The sequence below is a fragment of the Salvelinus namaycush genome, chromosome 41 (assembly GCF_016432855.1).
Source record: "Salvelinus namaycush isolate Seneca chromosome 41, SaNama_1.0, whole genome shotgun sequence".
Lineage (NCBI taxonomy): Eukaryota > Metazoa > Chordata > Actinopteri > Salmoniformes > Salmonidae > Salvelinus > Salvelinus namaycush.
Window position 1 is genome coordinate 5,801,697 of NC_052347.1, and position 26,433 is coordinate 5,828,129.

The 26,433-nt window shown below is 42.9% G+C and overlaps 2 protein-coding genes across 2 annotated transcripts; one reads left to right on the forward strand and one right to left on the reverse strand.

Annotated features, from left to right (window-relative positions):
• Nucleotides 1-229: 229 nt before the first annotated feature.
• LOC120034336 (integrin beta-3-like) lies at nucleotides 230-17,252 on the reverse strand. Its single transcript, XM_038980856.1, has 15 exons — nucleotides 17,154-17,252; nucleotides 15,918-16,003; nucleotides 15,384-15,588; nucleotides 14,944-15,196; nucleotides 14,530-14,692; nucleotides 14,135-14,296; nucleotides 13,947-14,042; nucleotides 13,775-13,864; nucleotides 12,961-13,095; nucleotides 12,399-12,828; nucleotides 3,121-3,343; nucleotides 2,862-2,962; nucleotides 1,783-1,899; nucleotides 1,073-1,239; nucleotides 230-958 (listed from the first exon to the last, which is right to left on the reverse strand). The coding sequence occupies exons 1-15, from the start codon at nucleotides 17,218-17,220 to the stop codon at nucleotides 890-892; spliced, it is 2,364 nt and encodes a 787-aa protein (XP_038836784.1). The 5' UTR covers nucleotides 17,221-17,252; the 3' UTR covers nucleotides 230-889.
• Nucleotides 17,253-23,702: 6,450 nt separating this feature from the next.
• LOC120034337 (reprimo-like protein) lies at nucleotides 23,703-24,032 on the forward strand. Its single transcript, XM_038980857.1, has one exon. It carries the CDS (start codon nucleotides 23,703-23,705, stop codon nucleotides 24,030-24,032), a length of 330 nt encoding a protein of 109 aa, XP_038836785.1.
• The last annotated feature ends 2,401 nt before the right edge of the window (nucleotides 24,033-26,433 follow it).

The following is a 26,433-nucleotide window of genomic DNA, read 5'->3' on the forward strand; positions in this document are numbered from 1 at the left end:
GCAAATCGTGTTTGTACTGGTTTGCACAATGTGTTATTGATACTCATTCAATTACAAACATGATGTTATATATAAAAGCAAAACGCAAAAGCAGATCATTTTTTCTATAATGTTTCTCAGCAGAGTGAAATTGCTAAAAAAAAAAAGACAGAAAAATGGATGAGTGATTTCACTTTTTTTTTAATCAACATAGTAAAACCAATCATCTAACCAAAAAGCCACTCATTCCCAAAACACATTAAATGTAACATTTCCATATTTTAACATACAGCATAAATTGGGCACCAGCACCATTAAACTAAACATCATTCACTCATGATATCCCATGTGGCTATTTATTACAGGTATTGGACTTGACCTTTTTGTAATACAGTGTGAATACCTGAGTTCAGTGTCACAGCGCAAGTAAACCGTGGCAGTAGAAGCAAGCAGTTTGGTTCCATAATAACATACTACAACCCGTTTGTTGGTAAAAGAGGCCTGTGGGCAAGTGTGCTGTGGTGTGTGCAGTGCAATTTCATGAAACAACTACAGAGCATAACAGTCTTTCTGTCTAAAGTTAGGTTTGGGATCTCTGAACTATACCAGGCCTTATTATGGGAATGACGTCACACTTTGTGGGTGAAATAGGGGTCCTCGAGGCCCTGCCATAATTTGGACTGATATCGAAATGTTGGATAAGGCAGTTGTAATGCTTTGGTTTTTACATGATATATACAATACCATCACTACAGTGTAATATCAACAAACGCATTTCACTGACTGTAGAGTCAGCACACTTTATCACGACAGTGGAGAGGGTCCGCCTCACCAACCCCATCTGTGTCACTACATTGCATCTCTCTTATAAACCCCTGAGTTTTGCTGATTGTGATTGGTCAAGAGTCCCTCAAGAGTTCCCACGGTAGGTCACATTGGTGAAAGTGGTGGTGGCTCCTTTGTACAAGGGGTTGTTAGCCTGGAAAATAGAAACAAATAGAGGACGTGTCATCTTGACATGGATAAATATTCTGGCCATTCATATTTTCTCCATCAGATGGCAGCTTTGTCTTAAAAGCATAGTCGGACTCACCGTATCCCATTTGGCCTTAGCCCTCTCCTCCTCAAACTTGGCGAACTCTCGGCGGTCGTGGATGGTGACCAGCAGCTTCCAGATGAGCAAGCCAGCCAGACCCAGAAACAAGATGGCCCCCGCCACTGCCATGAGAACCACCAGGATATCAGGCCCTTTAGGGCAGTCTGAAAGAGAGAGAAGAAAACAGGAGGAGAGAGAAGAGAGAGGATTGAGCAGGGAAAAGAGATGGAGAGAGATGAGGAGGAGGGGAGGGTTTGGGTGGATGACATTTGTGTCTGCAATAGGGGACTAGCGTTAATGCACCTCGCTCTGGCTTTGGGGTTGTCTTTGTTCCTCTTGGGTGCGTGTCAGAGGGGAGAAGACTACCAGGGGTGGCAGGGCTGAGTGCTATTATCAGCTTTAGAGAACCATTCTGCCCCCTCTGTACCTGCTCTACTCTCTAGTGGTGTCTGCCAGCCACAAAGACAAAGACTGACGTGGCACCCAGGAACACACTATTCTTAGCTAGGGAGAAAAATCGACTCCTCCTACAGCTCCCGGCTTTAGTCCTATGCACACATAGTAATGCACATTATTTCTACACACACAACTATTCTCCAGATAACTAAAGGAATTCACTCTCATCCAGACCCTGCCAAACGCATATCACATGCTGTACATATGAGCACAGAACTCAGACCCATTCACACACGGATGGACACACTCACCAGGCTCCATGACATACAGGATGGACTTTCCGCTGGCATCCTCGTAGTACTGGAAGCGCTCTACACAGTCATTCTCATCCTTATAGGTGCAGTTCACAGCATTCTTCTCATAGAAGACTGGGATGAAAGAGAGGGTTATAGGGGGTTAGAACCAAGTGGAGGATAAGGAGAGAGAGAGAGAGAGAGACAAGATGAGGAGCTGGAGGTTAATTATATTTATTTTGCAGCACATAGTAAAATCAATGGACACATATCATTAAATATACAGACAAACAAATACAATATAAACAGCAGTGTCCATAGGAATTAGACCTCTAAACCAGACATGAATAAACCAGTCTGTACCAAAACAGTACAGTCCTACCGCATATTGAGAAAGCTAATAGCAGCTGTGATGAAGGAGAGTTTTGAGCTATTTGTTTTAAACCTTGGGAGCCTGTATCTGCTCTCTAAGGGAAGCATACAGAAATGTATCAAACGGGAGATGCTAGGAGTCTCAGAATGGATGGCTCCTTGTGTATGATTCATGTATGTTGCTGGCGAGAAAGGTCCGTTACTGTAAGTTCATACCAATGATCCTGCTACCTGGTTTCACAATGTTACTCAGCCTGTTCTGGTTCTTCAGGTTTAGATTACCGAATCAGCAGATCATATTGAATGTTAACATGGATTCGATGAATGATCTCCAGAAAATGGTCATCAGCGTCATATCCATCCTGAAACTGCAGAGTTTCCTCAGGAAGAACAAGCTCTGATACTGTAGAGAAATTGGGGACTCAATGTGGGTTGTTAACACCCAGTTTATATAACATGCTTTAAACTACTTAAAGGAACAATTAGGTTTAAGTGCTTTGCTCAAGGGCACATTGACAAACATTTCACGTGGTCGGCTCAGTGGTTCGAACCAGCAACCTTCCAGGTACTGGCCCAGCCCACTAGCCCACTAGGCTACCTGCCGCTCACATCATAGGAAGATGTGAGATCATCAAGCACGTTAACACGCACTGTAAATAATGCAATCTGTTGCGTGGAGCGCATGTTGAACACACAATAAGGGAACATTGTGTAATAGTTCTTACCTAGTTCTTCCACCTTCTGAATTTCATCCCTGCAGATTCGGGCACAGCTTTTCTCCTCAAAGAGACGGCCTCTCTTGAAGTGCTGACATTCAACACATTCCCTGCAGATACAACACAATGTTAATACATCATCATCAACTTCTTCATCATAATCATCCTCCTTTCCCTTATTGCATCACCATTTTATTATCACCCCTATCACATGTACTCATACAGTATCTGTGTGTAGGCAGTTATACTGCCCCCTGTATTTACTCACTTCTTGATGCTGCAGGCATCAGGGCAGGTTGGACACCTCTCACAAGTGGCCCCGTAGGCCCCTGGCTGGGTGCACTCACAGGCCCCACACACACACTGGCCCCGGCCGCTGCACAGCAGGCCCATGCTGGACATGCAGGTGTCTGTCCGGGTTGTGCAGTTACAGTTCTCCCCCATCCAATCAGAGCCACACTTGCAGAAGCCACAGTCACATTTCCCATGGCCTGGTAGACACAGAGAGTGAGGATGGGCCATTTTTTATGGACATTTTATGTCTAACTTAGAGACAGTAATAATGTATATTTTGTACATTAGGTTTATCTTTCTCTTATACATCACGTTATCAGTACTGGACAAACCCATGAGTGCAATTACAACCCTGGCCTGGAATGTTTTGAATTTCTAAGCAATGTGTATGTGAGTGGTTGTGCATGTGTTTTTGCCAGATTGTATCTATACTTAACTAAAACAGAAACCCAACATGTAAAGTGTTGGTCCCATGTTTCATGAGCTGAAATAAAAGATCCCAGAAATGTTCCATATGCACAAAAAGCTTATTTCTCTCAAATGTTGTGCACAAATTTGTTAACATCCCTGTAAGTGAGCATTTCTCCTTTGCCAAGATAATCCATCCACCTGACAGGTGTGGCATATCAAGAAGCTGATTAAACAGCATGATGATTACACAGGTGCACCTTGTGCTGGGGGACAATAAAAGGCCACTCTAAAATGTGCAGTTTTTCACTCAACACAATATCACAGATGTCTCAAGTTTTGAGGGAGCGTACAACTGGCATGCTGACTACAGGAATGTCCACCATAAGCCGTCTCCAATGTCATTTTGGAGAATTTGGCGTCCAGCCGCAGACTACGTGTATGGCGTTGTGTGGGTGTTGTTACTTTAATGAGTTAATGAGTTAATGTTTACAGTTAATTCATTGAGCTGTATCTAAAGATATTTTCTTTAGAGTTATTTACATATGGAATTGTATTAGAATTCGTGTGTTGGAGATTGAGAGAACTACATACATATTTTGTTGTATTGGTTAGTATTGCATTACGCTATTGACGGCAAGTTCCAGAAGGCCTTGCGACAGGAGGTAGAGAGAGAGAACGCGCCAGTTATGTACAAGTGACAAGTGATTATCCTGACTTTCACTAGCAACTTTCTTTTATTGTTTTGTAGAATCTGAAGTTGTTAAATGTAACGTGAACAAGTAGTATTACTAAAAGAAGCTTTCGTTTCAAACCCGACGTCACAAGTCATTACTTTGAAGATAGTTATTCTACAGTGGGTGAGCGGTTTTCTGATGTCAACATTGTGAAAAGATTGCCCGATGGTGGTGATGGGATTATGGTATGGACAGGCATAAGCTACGGACAACGAACACAATTGCATTTTATCAATGTCAATTTTAATGCACAGAAATAATGTGACGAGATCCTGAGGCCCATTTTGAGGCCCATTGTTTTTAAGCTGTCTGTGACCAACAGATGCATATCTGTATTCCCAGTCATGTGAAATCCATAGATGAGGGCCTAATGAATTCATTTCAATTGACTTATTTCCTCATATGAACTGTAACTCAGTAAAATCTTTGAAATTGTTGCATGTTGTGTTTCTATTTTTGTTCAGTATAATTGTCAGCAATTCTGCATGTGTTTGTCTCTGTATTAATGAGTGTATTGAGAGTATGGGCAGGCAGGCACATGTGTGATGAGTCCATATTGAGTAATAATTCCCAAAACATTAAGTCATCAATTCATGACCAGACAGTGCAGACAATGGCAGGATAAGCTCCCTTCTTAATGAAGCAAACTGGTAATCCATCCCACTCATCCCCTCCCAACACTGGGACCATCTCTGGATGTGATGACCACACCCTGGAGCCTCCACAATATCTCTCAGACCAGCCAGCAAAATTGAGAAATGATTGTTTGATTGCCCTCAGACAGACATACCGGCTGAAGGTTAATGCAACAGGGCTGGGCAATGAATGACGAAGAGCAGAGACAAACTGAGTCACTGTCTCAGAGCTCAACTGGGTTAGAGTGTCCACTGGAAACTGAACAGAGGTCTGTAACTCTAAAAACAGGACCTCAGAGACATGGGCATTGTTGTTTTCAGGTGAAACCACCTCCGTCAGCAAAATTCCCCAGTCCCCACACCCTACTCTGTCATCACTATGAGATAAGTGAGTGTGTGTGTGTGTTTGTAATGAAAGAGGCAGCTAGGTATAAAAAGTCGCTTTACCGTCTTGCAGGCACATAAGCTGTCTGAGTTGAGCTGGTTAATGTTTTACGGTATGTATCCCACAAACAGAGCACGAACCCAACTGAATGCTTTTGACTGGGACACAATCAATACATAGTAAAGAAAGTCCCGGTTTTCCTCTCTTTAAAACGTTCTTGTGTTTGGCTAATGCTCCTTATACTCTACCTCATCCGTACAGTGAGTTCATGCTTGTGCCTTGTTCTCTCTACTGTACTTGTTGTAGGGTCGAGTCAGAGACATGGGAATGAGTTTCTAGGGATACATCCCAAATGGAACCCTATTCCCTACACAGTGCACTACTTTTGACGTGAGCCCTATGGGCCCTGGTCAAAAGTAGTGCACTATATAGGGAACAGGGTGCCATTTGGCATGCATATCTAACGGCACTCTAATCCTCCCATTTATCAAGTCGTAAACATGAACTACAGAGACACATAAACATGGAGTCCAGGAGGGAGGACAGAGCGAATGAGAGCGAAGTGGTGGAGGAAGTCATAAACATAAATATAAAGAAAGAGAGAGAGAGGGAGAGAAAAAGAAAGAGCACGAGAGAGAGGGGGGGGGGTACTGTAAAGACACCGATGAGAGAATAATAAAACATTTAAAAGAGAGAGGAGATGAGTGGGAGATTAACTTTAAAAGAGGGAGATAGAGAGGATAGAAAGAGAGAGGGCAGGGTGCCAGAGGAATGCTAACTTTCCTGTTCTCTCTTGTCTGTTTGTGTGCCCTGTGGATGTGCTTGCTGACTCCTGCTCCATTGTGCTCCACTTCCACAGCCACAGCCCCAGCTCCAGAGCAGAGGGAAAAATACACACCCTCCGGGGGATGTGGGAGGGCCTGTGGTTGGGAGGACGGGGGAGACTCAAACTGAGCTGGGCCCAGGGACTCTTATACTATACTGTTCGTCACACAGCAATGACGTAATGCCAACAAGACTCCAGAGACACAGGCTGACTAAGTTGAGTCTCCTTCAGCGTGCTCTACTCACTAAATATGGAGTTCTGGACTGTTGCATTTCTGTGCCAACCATAGACAAGAGTACATGTCAATGACTAAGACCACAATCCCACAAACAACATATTTTCCACTGACGAAACCATAGATAATGCTGAGTTAAGACAGTAATTACTGTTTTAACATAAATATATCCCACTCCCAAGTCCTGACTTCACCCTAAGCACCATACATAATATTTCACACAAAAAAGCCAACCTAACCAATTGCTTACTCAGCATTATTCTGTGAATTGAAGGCAAATAAATGTAGCTAATGTGTGAAGGTTTGTTCATTCAACAAACTTTGCTCACATTGAGCTGAATGTACATGAACTTGTTGAGACGAACTACAAGTTCATGTTTTCCTTTGGAGTAAAATTACAAATATGTTTGCTAAAAACCACACCCATCGTTATTATATTTCCCAGCATGCTCTATTGCAGGTTGATTTTCAGAATTGTTTGTTTCAATATCTCTGTTTTTGCATGTACATTGATTGGTTGATTAATCTTATGCTACACAAACATAAAAAAATGTACATTTTTCAAAACTAATCGTCACACCCTGACTTTAGTTATATTTGTTTTCTTTATTATTTGGTTAGGTCAGGGTGTGACACGGGTGGTTTGTTTAGTTTTTGTATTGTCTATGGGTTTTTGTCTTGTCTAGGGTTTTTGTTATCTATGGGGATTTTGTATTGTCTAGGGGTAATTAGGTTGATGGTGGCCTGGATGGGTTCCCAATCAGAGGCAGCTGTTTATCGTTGTCTCTGATTGGGGAGCCTATTTAGGTTGCCATTTTCCAAGTTGGTTTTGTGGGTAGTTGTCCTTGTTAGTTGCCTGGATGCACTATGTTGGCGTCACGTGTCAGTTTGATATTGATTGTTTTTGTTGGCGACACCGGTAAATAAGTATGTACGCTCAAAACGCTGCGCCTTGGTCCACTCCTTTAAACGGCCGTGACACTAATCCAATCTGTTAGTAGTTGGACTTTTTGTACCCGTTACTGAGATGGCTGTTCCAGTTTATATGATTTAGGTTGTCTCAATAATCAATATTTTCTACCCTGTCAGTAATTCTCAATGCAGGTTGTGGGTGATTGAAAGTTCCAATTGTTGGGTATCCTCACTAGTTGGATTCAAATAGGAATTACACATCATAATGTGACTTGCAGGCTTGATGTGGCCTGTACACCAGGAGTTTCAGACAACTGCGTTTGGGTGTAACTAGGCCCTCAAAGAAAGGCCTGATGATATATGTAATATACTGTCGTGAAGAGTTTCATTTTACACTGGGAAATATGCAGATAAAGTAGAATAGAATGTATGTTGGTTCAGCTATATGCCCAAACATTGACCAAACTCACAGTCCTATTGCAGCTGGTTGCTGCAATAGGAAAAATATTCCGGTGCACATTGCCCCTCTTGTTCAGCCTTTGGGAAGGCCCTTTTTATAGTGCCTTCCCAAAGGGCCAGACTGCTTAGGTTAAGAGATGCTGTCTCACATGACTCAGACCCACCTGTCTTCCTGTCTAAATCCCTGTGGAGGCATGCTATGGCTGGGTGAATGGAGAGAGGGATGAGGAAATGTCTGGGCAATGTGAAAACAAACATGTGAAGCGGTTGACCATGGGAACATCCTCATTCCTAGGACGACAGACTCAGGGCTACGCTGGGAACTAATGGCAACCATCTATTTGACAACAAGGGATATCTTATGGAGGGAATCAAACAGTGTATTTTCAGTAAAATTACTATAATAGACTACATAGCTCTTTCCCTGAAAGAGTAACAGACATAACTTCTCTACAGGTATCCAGTGCCTCTCATTCTTTCAGTGATTACAACAGCGATTGGCCAATCTGACTTCAACCTCTGTTACCATAAGCAAAGTCCTGGTTGTCTAATAAAGCTCAGTCCATCCCTAAGGGAACGGCTGTGGTTAAAACACAGAGTTATAGCTACAGCCAACACATACAGTACCAGTCAAAAGTTTGGACACACCTACTCATTCAAGGGTTTTTCTTTATTTTTTACAATTTTCTACATTGTAGAATAATAGTGAAGACATGAAATAACACACATGAAATCATGTAGTAACCAAAGAAAGCGTTAAACAAATCAAAATATATTTGAGATTCTTCAATGTAGCCACCCTTTGCCTTGATGACAGCTTTGCACACTTTTGGCATTCCCTCAACCAGCTTCACCTGGAATGCTTTTCCAACAGTCTTGAAGGAGTTCCCACATATGCTGAGCACTTGTTGGCTGCTTTTCCATCACTCTGCGGTCCAACTCATCCCAAACCATCTCAACTGGGTTGAGGTCGGGTGATTGTGTAGGCCAGGTCATCTGATGCGGCACTCCATCACTCTCCTTATTGGTCAAATAGCCCTTACACAGCCTGGAGGTGTGTTGGGTCATTGTCCTGTTGAAAAACAAATGCTAGTCCCACTAAGCGCAAACCAGATGGGATGGCGTATCACTGCAGAATGCTGTGGTAGCCATGCTGGTTAAGTTTGCCTTGAATTCTAAATAAATAAGACAGTGTCACCAGCAAAGCACCATCACACCTCCTCCATGCTTCACGGTGGGAACCACACATGCGGAGATCATCCGTTCACCTACTCTGCTTCTCACAAAGACATGGCGGTTGGAACCAAAAATCTCATATTTGGACTCATCAGACCAAAAGACAGATTTCCACCGGTCTAATGTCCATTGCTCATGTTTCTTGGCCCAAGCAAGTCTCTTCTTATTATTGGTGTCCTTTAGTAATGTATCTTTGCAGCAATTCGACCATGAAGGCCTGATTCATGCAGTCTCTTCTGAACAGTTGATGTTGAGATGTGCCTGTTACTTGAGCTGCAATCTGAGGTGCAGTTAACTATAATGAACTTATCCTCTGCAGCAGAGGTAACTCTGGTTCTTCCTTTCCTGTGGTGGTCCTGATGAGAGCCAGTTTCATAATAGCGCTTAATGGTTTTTGCGATTGCACTTGAAGAAACTTTAAACTTTCTTGAAATGTTCCAGATTGACTGACCTTCATGTCTTAAAGTAACGATGGACTGTCGTTTCTCTTATTTGAGGTGTTCTTGTCATAATACGGACTTAGTCTTTTACCAAATAGGGCTATCTTCTGTATACCACCCCTACCTTGTCACAACACAACTGATTGGCTCAAACGCATTAAGAAGGAAAGAAATTCCACAAATTATCTTTTAATACGGCACACCTGTTTAATTTAAATGCATTCCAGGTGACTACCTCATGAAGCTGGTTGAGAGAATGCCAAGAGTGTGCTAAGCTGCCATGAAGACAAAGGGTCTCTACTTTGAAGAATCTCAAATATAAAATATACTTGAATTTGTTTAACACTTTCTTTTGGTTACGACATGATTCCATGTGTGTTATGTCATAGTGTTGATGTCTTCACTATTATTCTACAATGTAGAAAATAGTAAAAAATAAAGAAAAACCCTGGAATGAGTAGGTGTGTCAACTCTCGAATGTCACTGTATATAAATGTAGCAACAGCACCATGACTCATCTGCTATGCAGCAACATTCAATTATCCAATGACAGGACCTATTGCAATGCTCTACTTTGATTTCACAACGGGTGTGCTGTGCAGGCGTGCAGTAGGGAGAGATGATCAGTGATGACACCTCATACTTCATTCCCAAGAGTGGGTAGAAGATTGATGGAATCAGTGAGCGCTGTGAGCTCGTTTACTACGCTCAAATGATCATGGGAAGAAGATGTGGTTTTGATTAGAAAAATCTGAATAACGTCTTGTGAGTAAGTATATTGTAAACATGTTCCGTTTCCTTCGAATGTTTTCACCCTCGTAATACAATCTAAGTGTAAGAGCAGACTAGGTATGTCCATTGGCGCTACAGTGCAGTAAGCATAGTGAATTTGAGCAAACGTTAGAGGTCAAAGTCATCGACCAATGGTGAACCACTGCGTTCTCTGTTTATTGCTACATAACATTGTGTAGTCTTCTCGGTCTATTTCAAAGCCAACAACGTTCAGTATATGGCATATAATAAGAATGTGGAGTAACACCTTATTTTACAGCTTGGTTTAAGCCGATATTAATCTACTATTTACAGTGGCAAGAAAAAGTATGTGAACCCTTTGGAATTACCTGGATTTCTGCATAAATTGCTCATCAAATTTGATCTGATCTTCATCTAAGTCACAACAATAGACAAACATAGGGTGCTTAAACTAATAACACACAAATTATTGTATTTTTCTTGCCTATATTGAATAATAATATTTAAACATTCACAGTGTAGGCCAGAAAAAGTATGTGAACCCCTAGGCTAATGACTTATCCAAAAGCTAATTGGAGTCAGGAGTCAGCTAACCTGGAGTCCAATCAATGAGACAAGATTGGAGATGTTGGTTAGAGCTGCCCTGCCCTATAAAAACACTCACAAAATTTGAGTTTGCTATTAACAAGAAGAACTGCCTGATGTGAACCATGCCTCGAACAAAATAGATCTCAGAAGACCTAAGATTAAGAATTGTTGACTTGCATAAAGCTGGAAAGTATCTCTAAAAGCCTTGATGTTCATCAGTCCAAGGTAAGACAAATTGTCTATAAATGGAGAAAGTTCAGCACTGTTGCTACTCTCCCTAGAAGTGGCCGTCCTGCAAAGATGACTGCAAGATCACAGCGCAAAATGCTCAATGAGGTTAAGAAGAACCCTAGAGTGTCAGTTAAAGACTTACAGAAATCTCTGGAACATGCTAACATCTCTGTTGACGAGTCTACGATACGTAAAACACTAAACAAGAATGGTGTTCATGGAAGGACACCATGGAAGAAGCCACTGCTGTCCAAAAAAAACATTCATGCACGTCTGAAGTTTGCAAAAGTGCACCTGGATGTTCCAGTAGCGCTACTGGCAAAATATTCTGTGGACAGATGAAACTAAAATTGTGTTGTTTGGAAGGAACACACAACACTATGTGTGGAGAAAAAAAGGCACAGCACACCAACACCCAACTGTAAAGTATGGTGGAGGGAGCATCATGGTTTGGGGCTGCTTTGCTGCCTCAGGACCTGGACAGCTTGTTATCATCAACGGAAAAATGAATTCCCAAGTTTATCAAGACATTTTGCAGGAGAATGTTAGGCTATCTGTCCACCAATTGAAGCTCAACAGAAGTTGGGTGACGCAACAGGACAACGACCCAAAACACAGAAGTAAATCAACAGCAGAATGGCTTCAACAGAAGAAAATACATCTTATGGAGTGGCTCAGTACTGACCTCAACCCGATTTGAGATGCTGTGGCATGACCTCAAGAGAGTAGGTCACACCAGACATCCCAAGAATATTGCTGAACTGAAACAGTTTTGTAAAGAGGAATGGTCCAAAATTCCTCCTGACCGTTGTGCAGGTCTGATCCACAACCACAGAAAAAGTTTGGTTGAGGTTATTGCTGCCAACGGAGGGACAACCAGTTATCAAATCCAAGGGTTCACATTCTTTTTCCACCCTGCACTGTGAATGTTTACACGGTGTGTTCAATAAAGACATGAACATGTATAATTGTTTGTGTGTCATTAGTTTAAGCAGACTGTGTTTGTCTATTGTTGTGACCTAGATGAAGATCAGATCAAAATGTAGGACCAATTTATGCAGAAATCCAGGTATTTCCAAAGGGTTCACATAATTTTCTTGCCACTGTATATGGTATTAACTAAGAAACTGTAGTAACAATGGATCAACTACGATTAAAGCCAAGCTAATAATCGAATAGGTTAAATTAACAGTAAAAGAGAGAGGTCTGGATACGGGTCAACTGAGGCATTGTGGACATGTTCTATGGAAATCTCCTCTATCCTGCTAAAACCATAAGTCTGCCAAAAACCCTAACTCTAAAGTAAACACAGACAAGGAATGTTACAAAAAGGGGTTAAAAAATCACACAAAAAGAAACCAACATGGCTGCCTCCTTGACAGACACCACAGTGGTCTATCCACTCACCTGAGCAGATCTCTCCTTTGAAGCGCAGGCAGTTGAAGTCGTCACACTCGCAGTACTTGCCCCACACCTTTCCAAAGCCACTAGTGTGGCAGGAGCATTGTCCACACACACAGTTTCCCCTCCCACTGCAGATGGGGCCCTCAGGTTTGGGGCTGCAGTTGCCCTGGTCTGAGGGCCTGTAGTCCCCGTCGGCACACTCACAGCGGTCTCCCAGGCGCCCCGGGTGACACTGGCATACACCACACTCGTAGGTCCCATTTCCCTGGTTACAGAGAGGGCTCTCGGGCTGGGCTGTGGCCTCACAGTCACACCCGCAGGCGAAGTGGACCGTAACCTCCAGGGCGTCCTTGAAGCCCACGGGTTTAATGGTGAAGGTACGGTTCTTCTCCTTAGGGCAGCCGCGTAACCTGGCCTCCACACTGAACGACACCTGGGGTAAAGGTGTGTGATACAGCAGGTTACATTTGAACTTTGCAGTAAGAACAGAGCATTATTCCTATACCTAAGATCTGACACTAGGCCAGCATTTATCATCCAGATGGTGAGTGGTACAGGTACTGACTGTGTCTCCGATCTTAAGTCCGGAGCAGGACTTGAGTCCCTGGATGAGCTCTCCGTTGAGGCAGGTGGCGTTGAAGGACAGAGCCAGCTCCTCTGGAACACCCAGCAACTCCAATTCCACCTTGGAACGGATCCTCTACTCCACAGGTCAGGGGTCAATGGGCAGAGGGCAGAGGTCAGAAAGAACTCAATCAGAAACATAAACGATTCAGAAAACCTCTACTCTTAGTCTCTGTGGAAATGGATACAGTGTGTATATACAGTGTTCTATCTGTCACACACGGGCTCGTGGGAAGTCAAATAGACTGTTTGAGAATTTAAGGGGGGCTGAACTCACTCCTTTAGCCTCACTTTCCACGTCCTCATTAAGAAATGCTAGAAGCAATGAGAGTTTGAAGTGGGAGTGTTATGTTCGCTAATGTTGTGTGTTCCTCTTGAAATATCTCAAACAGCCAATGTACGTGACGAATGGCTTAGCAACGCATGACGCAGCATGACAAGCTCAAGGCATTTCCTGCTTTCTAGAGTATCAGTATTTTTTATGGCAGTTGTTTTTGGTGATGTTTGCTCCTGTCCTTTCAACATGACATTGTCTACGAGGCGCTACATGCTAATGGGTAGTTCTGTTGTCTGTAAATGGCCGGGCTGTAGGCTGATTCTGCTGCTACGACTGGATAGAGAGCACTCAGCGCAGCTGTCTCTCAGTGCATGACAATTCTCCCTAGGTGTTACCAACTCGTGTTAATGGTAAAGTGGGCATGACTGGGCATGATTGAAATCAAAACCCAACTCGCACATATACGGCTGTCTCTTACCTCGTAAGCATCCAGGATGAGTTGGATCACATTCCCAGAGTCATCCGACAGCGTTCCAACTGTGGTGCCAGGAATGAGCTGGCTGTAGTTCTGAGGAAAGAGGGTCCAAGGGGACATAATAGGTACTGTACCATAACCCTACACCTAGTAACCACGGTGACCCTGTACTCACCTGGTAGAGGGGCATCACATTGTTGGTCACAGCGAAAATGAGGTTGATGTTGTTCTCCGACATCTTCTCTGTGATCAGAGCCAGAGAGGGGTAGTCCTGAAGGAGGAGACCATCGTTATCGTAACGTTTCTCTGGTGATAACAGAAGAATAGAACTCCAACACAAACTCCCTGACACACGCCACTTACCAGGGTTGACGACTTGTCATAGTTGTTGTCTCTGCCGATGTGACACTGTCCATCATTGGGCTGCACTAGACCAGCCAGCCGGCCGTCCAAGGCTATGTGTGTCGTAGCGTCGGTAGTAAACACCAACAGGTGGGAGGCATCCCCACGCCAGCCTATCTTGTCCTAGTGACAGACGGAGGGAGAGAGAGGGAAAGAAGAGGAGAGGAGAGAAACGGTATGTATTCAAGTTTGTGTGCTGTTTTCTAAACCACTGTCTCTCTGTGTGTGTGTGTGTGTGTGTGTGTGTGTGTGTGTGTGTGTGTGTGTGTGTGTGTGTGTGTGTGTGTGTGTGTGTGTGTGTGTGTGTGTGTGTGTGTGTGTGTGTGTGTGTGTGTGTGTGTGTGTGTATTTATCACCTTGCACACCACTGCCTGTATGACCGCGTCGAAGCCTCCCTCTGGAGAGTCTCTGTTACGAGACACCTGCTGCTTCGCCACCTCCTCGGTGAAGCGCTCCACCTGCTTGGTCAGCGACAGCACGTGCTTGTAGCCAAACTGAGGCAGGCACCGCGTCTGGATCCTACACATCACACCCCATGCCATGCCGAAAACAGGAAATTGACAAAAAAAAAGGTGACGAGAGATGGAGAAAGAAAGATAAATACATTGCTGTTAGACACAATTTGACAGCTATTAACAAAGACACATCCTGAGGAAGTTTGAGCTTCAACACAGAATATCAACCCTTTTCAGAATCAAAATCCACTCTGAACAATCTCCTCCTCCTCTCCCTCCTCCTCCACCTCTCTGTCCCCTCCACCCCCCACTCACCCAAGACAAGGGTTACTGATTGCTTCCTCAGGGTAGGTGTACATATATGGGGACAGGGGCTTGTCCACAAAGGCCCCAAAGCCCATACGCAGGTTGCTGGTGGTGCGGCCCATGGCTGCAGCCAGCTGGTTGCCCAGGGAACGCAGGCGGGCCAAGTCGTCCTTCATGGAGTAGGAGAGGTCCATCAGATAGTACAGGTCAACCGGGTAGTCCTCCACCTGCTTCACTGTCACTGTGAAACGCCTGGCATCATCTGAAAGAGAGAGAGATGTGGGAAAATGTCAAAAGCGGTGGGGGCAGGTAGGGTACAAAGGATAAAAAGGAGGTGGATGAATTTGTGAGAGAGGAGAGGCGAAAGATGTACTTCAATGTACTTTAGATGAGTTGTGAAGCCAGTGTATATGGGTGTTCGCATGTGAGCCTATGCTGTGTTAGTGTACCTGGTCTCAGAGTGAGGCTGAGTTTCTGGGGTCTGATCTGGGTGACGTCGTCAGCAGCCCCCGATGCCTTGTCACTGAGGGGCGTGTTTTCTTGCACACTGAGGCTACTGAAGGGGAACTCTAGCCCCCCCTTCGTACACCCCCCATCCAACAGGTTCTGCTTCAGGTCACACCGGGACACACTGGAGCCCCCTTGGCCAAACTCCTGACCCCAGGAAAACAACACACACACTGGTGAGAGTAACACTTCCCAATGAGACAACCAGTAAAGGGACAGTGATCAATTAAAAAAGTGCATCTAAATGCAATACAATGGAAGGGGGGTTCAGTAGATGAATACAGTATTTGGACAGTGACACATTTTTTGTTGTTTTTGACTCTGTACTCCAGAACTTTGGATTTGAAATGATGCAACGACTATGGTGTTAAAGTGCAGCATGTTAACTTTAAGTTGAGGGTATTTTCATCCATATAGGGTGAACCATTAGGAAATGACAGCACTTTGTGTGCATAGTCTCCCAGGGGTATACTTACTTCCTTAAAGCACCAAGCACAGCTAGGGTGGATAGCCAAACACTGTCTGCAGGTGCTCACCCCTCGAGATGTGCAGATGTTTGAGCCTGAAGTACACACCAACATAAACATGAGTGAATCGGTAGGAGGTCCAGTAGAGGGAATCAAAGAAGCTATATATGGACACTTGAATAGAAATCATATAGGCTATGTGCTGTATGGACACTTTTAGATTGATTCTTTATTAGCTTTGAGTGTTTCTGACAATGTTATTCTACTTGCTGTTTTGCCCAGTAATTGTGGCTCATGACGTTTCTCCACACTGACTCTGCATTTAAACTACACTTCTTCTTTGCTCACTACTTCAGTAGTTAGTTGGGCCACATACGGTTCCGTTTCTCTACCACACACACTATTTTCTCTCTCTGCTGGTTCCTTCTCCTCTGCCTCCTCTCTGCCCCCTCTCTGCCCCAGGCTCCACTTCTCTCCTCTTCTGTTACGCCATACTGCTTGCTATTGCTTGCTGCTGCAAGCCTGTCCTGTCATGCACAGTGTTTTGTACAACAGCTGTCATGCAGGCAATTCGATACTAGTGAAAGACGCACACACTGCAGGAATTTCCACCACTGTATGACGCTAAAATGTGTCATGTTGACGCTGCTCAATAAGTCTCTGATGTTAAACATTACGTCTTGCAACAGTTGGTTTAAACCTGATTGCAGTCCTATCAAAAAAAAAGTTTTATGAGATGTATACGCGTTGTCTGTTCGATGTATTGAGGTTTAATTATGTGTTAGATATCCTTTTCTAGTATTATTAGTATTATTATTAGGCTATTCGCTATTGTGCATGTTGAAGTGATTTCTTGTCTATATAGCACTGTTTCTATAAAAACAGGAGGCCAAAACAAATACTATGTGAAAGTGTTATCTTATGATGCAAAGGTGTGGCCTGTACAAATATGAGCGCACTCTGGCACAACGTCTCGCGAATTAGCGATCCCTTTTAAGGAATCAACATGTCCAATGTTCCATTCCAGTAGCGCAGTACAGTTCATTGTTTTAGCAAATAAAATCGTCAAAAACGATCGTTTCTGAGTTTATCTGGAACTTAAGACTTATTACTTGTTAAAAACATAGGATAAAACAAAAAGTATAATTAAAATTCAGTCGGCATTCTAGAATAGAAAACGTCTTATAGAATGGCAATGGAAAACGTATTACATACAAATGATTAAATGGAAAAGAAAATACTTACCAAGAACTTCAGAAGAAGCTAATAATAAACCAGAAAATATCCATAGTCGGTCAAAAAAAGTTCCCATGTTGGAGAGACCGGTTAGGACTGACTGCTTGACTTTCTCCGCCTGCTCCACCTCTGTAGTAGTATTAGTAGTCTGCTCTCAAACCAGTGGATCACCAATTAGAATGCTTTTCCTCATTCTTGCAAAATGCAATGCTGATTATGATTCAGAGAGGCTCTTGACATACAAGTGTACGCGACTTTATAGAAATAGAATTGTAAGACATAATATGTAGACTAGAGTGTGGATATGCATTATATTAAAGAATATGCTGTTGGCCTATTCTCCACACGTCAGTGGCATAGATGTGTCTCTCACTATAATGGTAGCAAGCATCTGTGTGATTCAAGACATTCAAATTGCCTGCTAATCTTTTGAAGTCTTTTCGACAATATCCCTGCCCCCCCCCCCCCCCCCAAAAAAAAAACTGAAATAAATGAATGAATACATTTAGATATAAACTAAACAAATGTATGAATGAAAATAAGATACATTAAATAAAAAATGGATAGAAATAAAAAAACATATTGCCAAAAACAATACACTGTTATAACAATGCAGAGAAAAGTGTTTGTAATCATTGTTGTTTGCATCTTTGTTTAGTTTTCAGATAAAGCTTTACGGGGCTTTGAGCATATTTTGCTTGTTGTGTATGTGGGCATGTAGGCTGGACTATTTACATCCATTCTCTGCCATCTCTTCTTTAGAGAAGGATTCAGTAGACCTGTTTGATCCATTCTTCCTTTATCTGAATCTGACCTGTTTAGTGGCCCTCCCAGGCCTGTCCATTGTGGAGTGATGGAGCAGGAGAGAAATTGTGTACCTCTAAAAGTGCAGGAGGGGGATAAAAACGAGGGGGGAGGGGCGGGGAAGTGGGAGCCAGACAATGTCTCTGTCTCTCTCTCTCTGCCTCTAAGCTTGTCCATTTATTGAATCACTGTCCCTCTCCCTCTATACCGTTATTCTCTCTGTCTCGCTGGTTGCTAAGCTACTGCCGCCAGCCAGTGTTCTGGAATTGCGGCGAGGTGGGGTGATAGAAAAAGAGAAATAGATAAGCTGTAATACCCAGGACGGCAGGCGGTGTGCTTGCATTGGGCTCTGATTGCTCCTGGCTGTGGGTGGGGGATAATGCTCCATGGCTCACATTGTACTGGTAAAGAGCTAAAGAGGGGGTCAGATGGCACCCAATTAAGACAGTGAGCCGGACCATTGGGGGGGGGGGGGGGTCCGGGAGGGGACAGGAGATTGGTCTTGACCAATCACATTGTCAAGTTTTTCACTGAGTCTGAGAATGTAATCGCTCTGCCAATATCTGTGTTTGGATAACCAACCGCCACCACGTCACCCCTTTCCTTTTCACTGGGTCTGGATATAATGAAGACCACCTCATTATGTTAGAGGGGGGGTCCACCTGGGATTTGTTGCAACTCAGGTAGTCCATATGTCATTGGGGTTTACCTTACGAGATGTGGCCTAGCTCTTCTCATGGCGGACATGTTGTTTGTGTTGTGACGCTGTGCCTCCTGACCCGCTGGCCCCCTGCCTCTCTGGCTCGGAGAGCACTGCTCCTCCCCTCAACAGGTGTCCCGAGGTAAAGAGCAACTCAAACGAGAACGTATAGGTGAAAGAAAGACTCTTAACTGGCATTTTAACGGAGGGGAGAAAGGGATAGAGGGATAAAGAGAGGGTGAGCATTTTTCTTCCACGGGCTCTTTTTAAAAGCACATCCACTCTCTGGCACAATGGGGTTGTTTCATAGCCTGCTGTGTAACACAGAAAGACGGAGACAAAGAGAGAGAGAGAGGGAGGGAGGGAGAGCGGAGAATAAGATATGGTGGAAGGGAGGTAGGTGGCGAGAGAAAGAGGAGGCGAAAGAAGGAGAGGAATCAAGTTAGAAAGTTTAATGAGAGATGTGTAGATCTGCCAACATGTTTAGGCCAGGAGATTCTTCAATGAGGGAAGTGTGGGAGACGTTGTCCCTGGAGATAGGAGGCAGAAAAAGCAAGTTAATTCAATTAAGGCCATGCAATTCAAATTCACTGCCCTCAAACACACAAACAGATACGCTCACTCAAACAAATGGGTGCGCACACACACACACACAGGACAACGCTACAACAAATGAAGGCAATGAAGCCATTATCTCCCTGAAACAACTTGAATGACTAATGGATGCAGCCTGTGAAGGGGTTGTTGAGAGGAGCAGTCAGAAACACTCTGCTGCTGTGTACCTGGAGTCTCTGTCAGGGGGAAACTAATGACTACATTTAGCTCTATGTCATTAACTGTCCCACAGGTGACAGTGCCCACAACCACAGACCTCTCTCTCTCTCGCTCTCGCTCTCTCTGTTTCTCTCTCTGTTTCTCTCTCGGTTTCTCCCTCTCTCTCTTTCTGATTCTCTCTTCTATACTCCCTAACCTTCTCTCTGTTTATTTGTGTTTCCTGCTGGTTAATCCCCTCACTCTCTCATTTAATCTTGACCTCCACTCACACACATGCCCGTCGCACACACACACACACACTTTGTTCATCTAATGAAGACCTAGCTGTAGGTAATCTATTAGACTAATTGAACTTGATCAACATCCTAAGAAGTCTGCCCCCAGCTGCACCTCTGGAGAAGGGATGTGGAGATGAAGGGGTTGGGGTGGGGGATGGAGGAGTGTATGGAGGGTGTGGGCTTCTACTCTGCTGTGTTCAGGTGCTGCCATGCCGTGTGTGAAGGCCTCTAAAGACATGGGTGGAGGTGGAAGGGGGAGGTGGGAGGTATGGGCCAAACCCCTGCGTGTTGCTAGGGGATGTCTTTACTTAGTTCGTGTTGCTAGGCTGCCAATTCCCCCGTGCTAAGTGGAAGCGTTTTGCCTTCTCCTTCGTCCAGGCACCCCATCTCTCTCTCTCTCTCCCTCTCTTCTTCCCTCCCTCCTTTTCTCAACCAAAATAACTTTACCAACCATCTATCACTATGCTCACAGGTCTACTGTTGCTAAGGAACAAGTCTGGGACACACATACATGTCTATATGTACTTTCCATATCTATTTATATCTTTATACACAGGCCTACATGCTGTGTGTCATGATATGAAATAATAATGAGCTCATGCCACCTGTGACCTGTGTTGAGTTCTGTATTGCATCTAGTGTCACTAATGATGTCGATCATTTACTTTTAAACTTCTTCAGGATCGGTGTGTCCCCCACAGGCTGGTTGAGCTAACTTTGGCTAATGCGATTAGCATGAGGTTGTTAGTAACAAGAACATTTCCCAGGACATAGACATATCTGATATTGGCAGAACGCTTAAATTATTGTTAATCTAACTGCACTGCCCAATTTACAGTAGTTATTACAGTGAAGGAATACCATGCTTTGGTTTGAGGAGAGTGCACAGTTTTGAACATGAAAAGTTATGAATAAAATCAAATTAGGGACTTTTGGGCAGTCTTGATAAAATATTTTGAATAGAAATACAATGGTTCATTGGATCAGTCTACAACTTTGCACATACCATCTAGTGGACAAAATCTAAATTGCACCTGGGTTGGAATAATACATTATGGCCTTCTCTTGCATTTCAAAGATGATGGTAAAAAAAATACAAAAAAAGGTTGGTTTTCTCTTTGTATTATCTTTTACCAGATCTAATGTGTTATATTCTCCTATATTCCTATCATATTTCCACAAACTTAAAGTGTTTCCTTTCAAATGGTACCAAGAATATGCATGTCCTTGCTTCAGGGTCTGAGCTACAGGCAGTTAGATTTGGGTATGTCGTTTTAGGCGAAAATTGAAAAAAAGGGGCCGATCCTGAGGTTTTAACAGAACGTGCTGCTTCTTAGAAAATATAACTTCTGTATTTCACATATAAACCTCAGTTTTACCAACAGGTTGTATGCAGCAAATGAAAGAAAAATATAATTAATTGACTTCAAAGTCAGCTGAAATGTTGTGAACGAGTCTTTGTAAGCAGCTTCATATCAAAATGTTCGAAAGTAACAGAATTATAATTCAAGATCTTTCTCTTCACTTTGATTCAGGAATTAAAGTCCCTGGCTGTACTTTGTATTGTAACCGTATTTAACTTTGCGTGGGCTGCTGTTTAATGTTTCATAAATAGACGACTGTGTGCTTTATTGTTAACCCGGAGGCAGGCTGTATTTCCAAAAGAATCAACATTTAAATCCTTGTCTGTGTCTATAATTACAATACACTATTAAATGAATGAACAGAAGGACATCTACACAGCATTAGATGATACCGCCAACTGTTGTCATTGATCGAAATGAGAAAAGTCTAATAGGATTATTCCAGCTTGGTGGACACCAAACACTTTGTTTGATCTCCAGTTATTATACAGTGATAAATAAACTGTAATTGACCCCCTAGAAGTGTAATTAAATATTTATGTAAAGAGCTAATCGTTGTTTGTACACACGCTTGTCAGTTCGCAGCCTAAAGCCGCTTATAACCAGACATATCGTGAGCATCCTAAATTGGCTTTCAAAGGCTTTGTTGAGCAGACAAACAGAATATTAGGTCTGGGGGCTTTAATATTCTCTCACATTATCCGAGGGAGTATTTTAAACGCATCATCGTAGCCTACACCTGCTCACCATAACGTCGGTGCCATTGCTTCTTCATATAATAGCCTACTCTACAATGCCCAGGGACAGGACAAGCATAAATGACTGTAAGGTTATTATAATACTCCTATTCAAATATAATAAAGACTGAACCGTGGAGGTTCTATGTGAATAATAGTAGTGGTCTGGTCTATGATGAGAAATACTGTTTACTACTCAGAATGATAGCACTGCTGTTCCAAGTCAATGTTCTCTACAATCAAAGTCATTGTGGAGGCCAGAGATGAGGACCTATGAGAATACAGTTCTCCGTTTGGCCATTAAAGAGGGCTTGATGGTACTAAAGATAACCGATGGTATTGGAAGCAGGAGAATAATATTACTGTAGCAGATGGTCATCACGAGAAGAAGAATATGAACAGTTGGATACAATTTGCCTCTTAAGGCTCCTTGTGAGGTCCTCTATCTTGACACAAGCTCAACACCGAAAGACAAGCCCTGGATACTCTTTCAGTAACTAGAATATGTATAGCCAATCATATAGCCTATCACTAGGGCACATGTACGTTTTTCAATACAAAGGCATGGTTGATAAAGGTTGAGTCCATAGGAGGCAAAGACAATACGCTCTCATACCCAATCTTCAATCTGCATGTAGATGATGGTGATTTATGGTTGCTTTCAGTTTGTCAGAGCATCTAAACCTACGCATCTCGTTGACAGGTATAGGCTACAGTACCGTATAGTACAGTACCGTATAGTACAGTACCGTATAGTACAGTACCGTATAGTACAGTACCGTATAGTACTGCAGAGATCCTACTGTTCGTCGGGGGTTGTCTGAACTAGCTTGACTGTGCACTTGAGTGAGAAACTGATATTTGAATAAGGCATGTTAATAAAACAGAGAGACGCTGCTTCCCGGCAAGTTAATCTCAGCGAAAATAGCACTGGCGTCTACACACACGGGGAAAGTATGGAGAAAGAGAGGAGGAATGGAAATAGACTTCTCTGCTGGAAAGTTTGCCCAGATTCGATCAACTTGATTACATTTCTCCATCTCTCAATTCAAGTAGTCTGTCTCTGGATGTGTCTCTCTGTGACTGTGCTTACTCCAATGTTATACTGTTACGGTGGCATTTAGAGGATGAGTGCAGAACTGAACTGTACAGTACCTCGGGTTCTTTTCAGAGGCCTCCGTTGTTGTTATGCCTCCCGTTTATTATGCAGTGGATATTAGAATGTTGGCACTTCAGGGAGAAATGCAGCTTGAGCAAAGTGTTGTAGAGATTGATACATTCATCTACCATAATTAAGGTTACAAAGCATTGCCACATTCTACATCCATCAGAAATCATATAATGGGAGTTCTTCAGTGGTGGTGACAGACCATAACCAATACTTATGCCTTTGATTACATATTCTAATAATAACACTCCATATAACTGCCTGTCGCTGACAGTCGATGAGGGTTGGATAAATCGTTCAATCGTCTACCCCCCCCCCCCCCCCCCCCCCCCTCATGGAGAGCGGAACTTGGCACGAAAGCGCACTCAAGCGGGCACATGTGCGCATGCAAGGCAGTCTTACGTACAGATTTACACCTCATTCGAGATGTCCAAGGGGACCCGCTTGAGAGGTTCGAGCCACGTAGAAGTTGTGTTCAGTTTATTACTTTGACTCGCAAGTATGATGCTGAATAGGGCATCTGGTTAGGATTGTGATAGTTTCTCTCCGCTGATACGCACCGACATATCAGCTTTTGGCCGTGCTGCTATTATCGAATTTAAAAGAAGATTATACATTTCTCATTTGATTTTTACTTTGGTTTGTTTTCCCAGGTTTTAGCCGTGAGTGTGTTTCTGTGGAACAGCGTGCGCCCATAGCTGCCAAGCGCTGTCAGACTGACATCCACGGAGACATGAACAGCTCCTTCTTCAACCAAGCCCAGGGCGCACTATTCAACAGGAGCCAAGTCCTCGCTGGTACTCTGGTGAACTGCTGCAACGCGACCGACGTGGCAACCAGTGACGGCGGCTCGCTGGCGCTACCTCCGGACGAGCGGAAACTCTTCATCAGTCGAGTCGTACAGATCGCCGTCCTGTGCGTACTGTCGCTCACCGTCATGTTTGGTATCTTTTTCCTCGGCTGCAACCTCATGATCAAATCGGAGAGTATGATTAACTTTATGGTGAAGGACCGGAGACCTTCCAAAGACGTAGAGGCGCCGGGGATGATAGGACTCAGCTAGTCTCTGGCGCCGGGATGGAGAATGGTGTGTAGCAGCGCGCCACGGACCCATAGCCTCACCACGCTGTCTTTGGAGCGGCACGATGATATGCAATGCGTTTGATTTCCTTACGAAGTATGTTTGCCAATAAAGACTGCAATTGCAGTCAAGCGCGGACAATTCCTCACATCAAAAGTTCAAGGAGAACAAGGAATGCATCGTTGTTTACGCATAGGCTGTTGGATATGGTTTTGTTTTTGACTGTCAACTTGAACAAAGTAATGGACTCTTGTGATATAAGTGTTTACACGTTGTTACCTCAAATTCTATTAGCAAAAGTCGATATTTCATCATTGTTTAAGTAACAAAGCTAACTCGTCAGCAACTTTACGCATGCAGATGTTATGTTGTTTTCCTTTCCAGTTCTGACAGTAGGCTATACGTTTTGGATGTGGGATTTCTCTGAAAATATATTTTTCTTGGTCCCGTTGCTTAGTAGCATGTTGGGCAAATACTCAAGGTGCTGGGATCGTGCATGTTTAACTAACCCCATCACTGCTTCAAAGAGTGTTTTCTTGTCCAGTTCAGCATGCACGCGGCTTGGTCTGTAGCCTGCAGTACAAGGTGGTATTTGGACCTACTGTTTTTGCACTTTTTGAAAGCACCTGATGCTGCATGACTTTTGTACCAAGATGAAACTTGAATGAAAAGTGCAGCATGCTACGAATAAACGTGACGTTGTCGTATCTCTTCATTGATATCCATTGTACATAATGTACCTAGGCTACCTGTTGCAGAAGATTCAATGTATTCATGTATGGCATAGGCCTATCGCACAAAGCAGCATAAATATGCAGTATAAATTAAACAAGTGAATTTACATTTAAATGTGATCGAGGATCTTGTGCATGTTATACTGCACTGTAACAGGAATACCAATAACAATAATATAAGGTAGTAATAATAACAATAATAATGATAATGTTATTAGTCTATTATAATAATCTATTATAAGGATGCATATTAATTGTTTATAGACACAAGTCTAAACTATTCACCATTTGCACACAGTTACGCACGTAAATAACTGTGTGTAAAATCTAATATTGTTCAAATGCATAGATTTTAATTGGCTGTAAAACTAGTCCGTTTTAATGCACAGGTGAACAATTACTCAAGACTATTACATGTTGTGCACTCATGCCTTGACTTTTATCAAAATGTATTTGTGAATTTCTTATATGACGATAAAGTGGAGATAATCCACGGAGGGTATGATCCATAGAGGCCTTCTCTCTATGAAATCCATGCAGTCAAATAAAGTCAAGGTTGAGTAGAGACATAGCCCACTGGGCAGAAACTGGTTTAATCGACGTTGTTTCAATGTAATTTGTAAATTTATTGTGGCATGGATCTACCTGCAAAACACATTGGGTTTGAAAAAAGTCATCAACGTAAACATGTTTTGAGGATGGAATTTCAACCGAAGGATTATGTCATAATTGTAAACAATTTTCAACATAGACAAACCTTGTAGAAAATATTTTGAATTTGTACCTTTAAAACAATGTCAGATATTCAATGTTATATCCACTATAAAAAAAAAAACGAAACAATAGGCTGGGCTCCTACTGGTCGCCCATCCAGAGTTTTACCCAAACTCTGCTCGTTTTTCATATTTGTCACTGGCTACTACCAATGTGCTATCATGAGAAGGATTATTGATCTCTAAATAACTAAATATATTCACTGTTGTTATCAAAGTCAGTCCAACGAGTAGGTTTAAATAGAGCAAATAAAATGTAACCACACTATATAAGTCATATCATCAATATTATACTAGTTATTCCTAGATAGCATTTGCAAGTCATCAACAGCTGTTGTTTCAATTCAACCCGTGGTTCAACTAAAAATAGTCAATACATACAGTATAGGCCTATGGTTTCAAACTTTGGTTGGTTTCAAATGTGATCTTCAAGTTAATCATTAATATGTTGGAGTCACATCTCCAACTCAACCAAAAATCAAAGTTAAAGCATAGCACTAAATAAAATCAAACTTTATTTAAAGTGCATTCAAAGTTTGATCAGATCATTCACGTAGATTTAGTGCTATGCTTTAATAACTTCGATTTTTGGTTGAGATGGAGATGTGAATCCGACACATCAATTATTAATGTGTAAACAAACTGGATATTGAATTGTGTTTGGTTGTCATCGCAACCAGATATCAACGTTTGAAGGAGAGGTATCTTCAGCTCGGATAGTTCCATCTGTGCCACTGATTTACGCACCGTCCAGACGCCGAATTTATGACGAGTTGAAGTGCGTAGAAATGAAGAGCGAGCCGTCACGGTTATAAGCTCCGCTTGACGTACGGATTGGTTTCTCAGCTCAACACTGCAGCGACATCTTTGTCGGTT